At 27.1% G+C, this 4,068-nt stretch overlaps 1 protein-coding gene across 1 annotated transcript; it reads right to left on the bottom strand.

The window, feature by feature from the left end:
* Positions 1 to 592: 592 nt before the first annotated feature.
* Positions 593 to 1,330, bottom strand: LOC112785765 (uncharacterized). Its single transcript, XM_025829197.1, has one exon. It carries the CDS (start codon positions 1,328 to 1,330, stop codon positions 593 to 595), a length of 738 nt encoding a protein of 245 aa, XP_025684982.1.
* Positions 1,331 to 4,068: the final 2,738 nt, after the last annotated feature.

Genomic DNA, 4,068 nt, shown 5'->3' with positions numbered 1-4,068 from the left:
AAAAGGAGTACTCCGATCCTTGAAAGCCACCTGAGTTGTTCCCAAAGAGTCAAGCGTGGATGGAGGATCTTTCTTTTCCTTAGGCCCACCTTTGCATTTGATAAAGACTTCACCTTTGCATTTGATGAGGATCCAGCATGCATGTTATTAGACCCAAAAGAAAATTTCTTACTCACCAAATTGGAGCATATTGCTACATTGGCTTTTTTTGGCACCACATTGGGGCCTTTACCCACTTTTTCCTTGCCTTTTCTACTAACTGTAACCCATTCACCTTCTTTTGCTTGAGTATCCCTATCCATATGTGATTCTTGTAAATTATCATGCACAAGACCCGCTGCTCCATGCTTCTCCATAATTGAAATTGATTTGGCATTAATTCCAAATTCAAAAGTTGAATTTTGATTTTTTACTGGGATTTGACTACCTTCTGCCGTTTTCTCGTTGTTATCCACCGGAAACAGTGACGGCAAATTTTTCTCCTTCACCATGGTTTCCTTTCCAATGCCATTGTTGTTCTCTTTCGCACATTCTCTTGTTACATGCCCAAAGCAATTACATTTTTCACAAATTAAATTCAAGTGCTCATATTCTATGTCATACATATGACCATCAACTTGAATCTTTTTATGACTGGAAGTCCCAAGTTAATTTGCACACATGCTCTTGCATACTTTTTCCTCTCCGCAGACTTGGTGGCTAAGTCGATGTGGATCGGTTTGCCAACAGCTGACGCAATCATTTTCATGACTCTCTCTTGATAATATTTAATGTTTAAACCTGTGATTCTTATCCAAACCATGGTAGACCCAAAAGTGTTTTCACAAGGTCTGAATGAAGAACTCCAAGGTTTAACCGCAACATAACTACCAGTAATCATCAACGGTCCTCCAAGGAGAACTTTTTCTCTATCCTCCAAGAGATCAAATTTGACTAAAAAATAGCCAAAACCGACATCTAGTACCTCATATCCTCCTTTGGTTCTCCAGACTCCTTTAAGCCTGTGCGTGATCGCCGTATAGCTAAAGTTTTTTCCAAGAACTTTGATCACGATGGCATCTTTGTAGGGCTCTGCCAATATCTCCTTTGCTTCTTCAATGAACGTTACAGTTGGTATCTCCGAATCGCCTTGCTTACCAACTACTGTAGCCATGTTATCCCCATCAAGAGAATCAGCAACCTCCAAAGCTCTCCTTGTTGAGACACCCACAACTTTATCTCTGAACGATATCCGCTGACCTTGAATCTTGTTATTGTCTCCTTTAATTCCCTCCTTTTCACCTGATGCATGCCCACCTCCACTCTCCCCCCTTATTGCTCTCGCCGGCATGGCCGGCTGCCTCGCTATGTGCCACCCTCGAAAACTCTCCCCTGCTCTCTCCCCTCTCCATTTCAAAATTCAAAATTCATATAAAATTATATATTACTATTTTATATTTGACTATTGATTCTATTAAATCTTAAAAATTTAAGTAAAATTAGAATAATAATTTGATATTATTCTCTTAAAACTTAAATAAAAAAAAATCTAAATTTATATTTTTGTTATTTAAAGCTACTATATATAAAATAATTAATATAATTATACTTTTTATTTTTATTATTATTATTATTATTATTATTATTATTATTATTATTAAAAAACTAAAAAATAAAATAAAATTTATATCACAAGAATCTCGGAATTCAAAGTCGCTGCTTAGAGGCAGGCAAAAAGGGTGGCGGTAGCAACAAATAGAATTGAAGAAAATTAAAGGAGTTTGAATACATTGATGATGCGTCTTGAAAGAAAGAAACAGCTTATGGAAAACGCCACAAAGTAGTGAAATTAAAATCAATGACAAGAGCCAAGAACATGCATTGGTCACTACTAGCTCATAGTATTAGCCAATTGTTGTTATCCAAGTCTATAGAACCTAATATACATAGCTAACCTAATTGCATGTGAAACAGTTCCAACCCTTCCCCACCTATTTATTATTAGCTCAGAGTCTATTTCAATCTATTTGGACCAACATAGGAATAGATGTTTTCAATCGTTAAAAAAATTGAGAAAGTAATGTGATCTTTAATTTTTTATTATTTTTTTTATTATATTTTTTTTAATTATACTTATAAAATTAATAATAAAAGACTATATTTTACTTTCTCAATTATTAAAAAAGATTGAAAAACTCTATTCACGGACGAACATATATACATTACTATGGGTTGCTTCTGATTCTTTTTAGAGTCAAAACTCATAAGCACCCCAACTTAATTTGTTTCATAGTAATTATCTAAATCAATTTTTAAAATTAAATATATTTAGTGTTTTAGATTTTAAAATATACAAAATTAAATAATTTTTAATATTTATTTTTGTTAGATAATATAATCCTTCTTAATTTTGTTAATCATTAATATTGGCCGGCTAAAAATCTCAAAATAGTTCCTAAAAATTTTTAAAAATTTTAAAATAGTTCATTCAAATATTTTAAATCTTTTTTAAAAATCAATATCTTATAAATTTTTACTAATCAGAATAATAAAATATTATTAAAAGATATATAATAAATAAAAAATATAAAAAATAATAAAATATATACTAAAATATACTTTTATTTATTATTAACTTATAATTCCTACATAAATCAAATATAATGTATAAACTATAATAATAACAACTAAATTTAATAGATCGTTGTATTATAAAGGTTATTATTTATATACCTAAACTCTGAAGATAAAACTTACAAAATTGACTTCATAATAAGTAATTTGGTTCGCGCAAGTTTTAATGTGTTATCTTTATAAGTATTTACACAAATATTTGCAATTGTTATATCAAAAATTTTATGTTAAATGGAAGGGATTTGGATTTTCTAAAGTTTGAATTTCACTTTAGAGAGTAAATTGTGATCTCTCACCATTTATTTTATAGGTGGAACTAAAAATAAATATGAGAGAAAAATTATTCAAGGGTAGAAGATTACACTTTACCCAAGTACAAATTTAAAATTTAGAGGATCCAAATTCAAATGGAAGTTCTTCTATCTCTTCAAATAACACTAATCATTCTCTTCTTCATCATCAAAAAATGATCATAGAATAATGTATCTACAAATTAAATTAAATTAAATTAAAATAATATCTTACATGATCAAAAATAAATATAGATTCTTTTATTTTAAACTATTTTTTTTAAATAGTATCTTTTAAAAATGAATTTATAATTTAGAATTTTAAAATACATAAAAAAATTGTATATATAAATCATTAAATTTGAGATAAATAGATCAAAAATTTCAAAAATTAAATTTATTAATTTAAAAATGAATTATATATAAATAATGCAAAAAGACTATTTTAAAAATTTTATAAATTTTTTAGGAATTATTTTAAAATTTTTAAAAATTTTTTGGTGATTGTTTTATACTTTAACTTAGGAATTGATTTATGCAAATTGCATACGTATACATTTAACATTTTACGTCAGTAACTACAGTTAATAACTAACAAAAGAAAACTGTATTATCTAATAAAAATAAATGTTAAAAATTATTTTATATATTTTAAAACCTAAAAATTAAAATATTTAATTTTAAAAATTTTAAAAACTTATTTAGATAATTACTCTTCTTTCTATAAGACACGCTATGTAAATAATATTTGATTTTGATAATTACATTAAAAATAAAAGAAATGAGTGCATGTATATGTATATTTTAACGAGTTTTTTTTATGTAAATGGTTGGGTATAACTATTTGTTGATATACACATAATAAATCCCACTGGTTGTATCATCTTATTGTCTTTAAAGTCTTTCCTAATTAAATTACATTGGAATTTACCATTTTAGTTACTTGTAGTATACTACGGTGAATAATTTTTTTTAGAATAAATATTGACCATAAAAGATTTAAATGTTAACAAAATTAACCATAAAAAAATTAAACTAACATTATATCTGTAAAAAAAATAAAGTATACTTTTTGTTCCTAAAGTTTGGCAAAAGTTTTAAAAATACTCATATATTTTATTTTGTTTTAATTTTGTCCCAAATATTTTCGATTTGCATCAAATAT

The sequence above is a fragment of the Arachis hypogaea genome, chromosome 20 (genome assembly GCF_003086295.3).
Source record: "Arachis hypogaea cultivar Tifrunner chromosome 20, arahy.Tifrunner.gnm2.J5K5, whole genome shotgun sequence".
Lineage (NCBI taxonomy): Eukaryota > Viridiplantae > Streptophyta > Magnoliopsida > Fabales > Fabaceae > Arachis > Arachis hypogaea.
Note: the sequence above shows the minus strand (reverse complement) of the source record. Positions and strands in the feature narration are given on the sequence as shown.

Coding starts and splice junctions, on each gene's coding strand:
- LOC112785765 (XM_025829197.1), bottom strand. CDS start 1,330: ATGCCGGCGAGAGCAATAAGGGGGGAGAGTGGAGGTGGGCATGCATCA.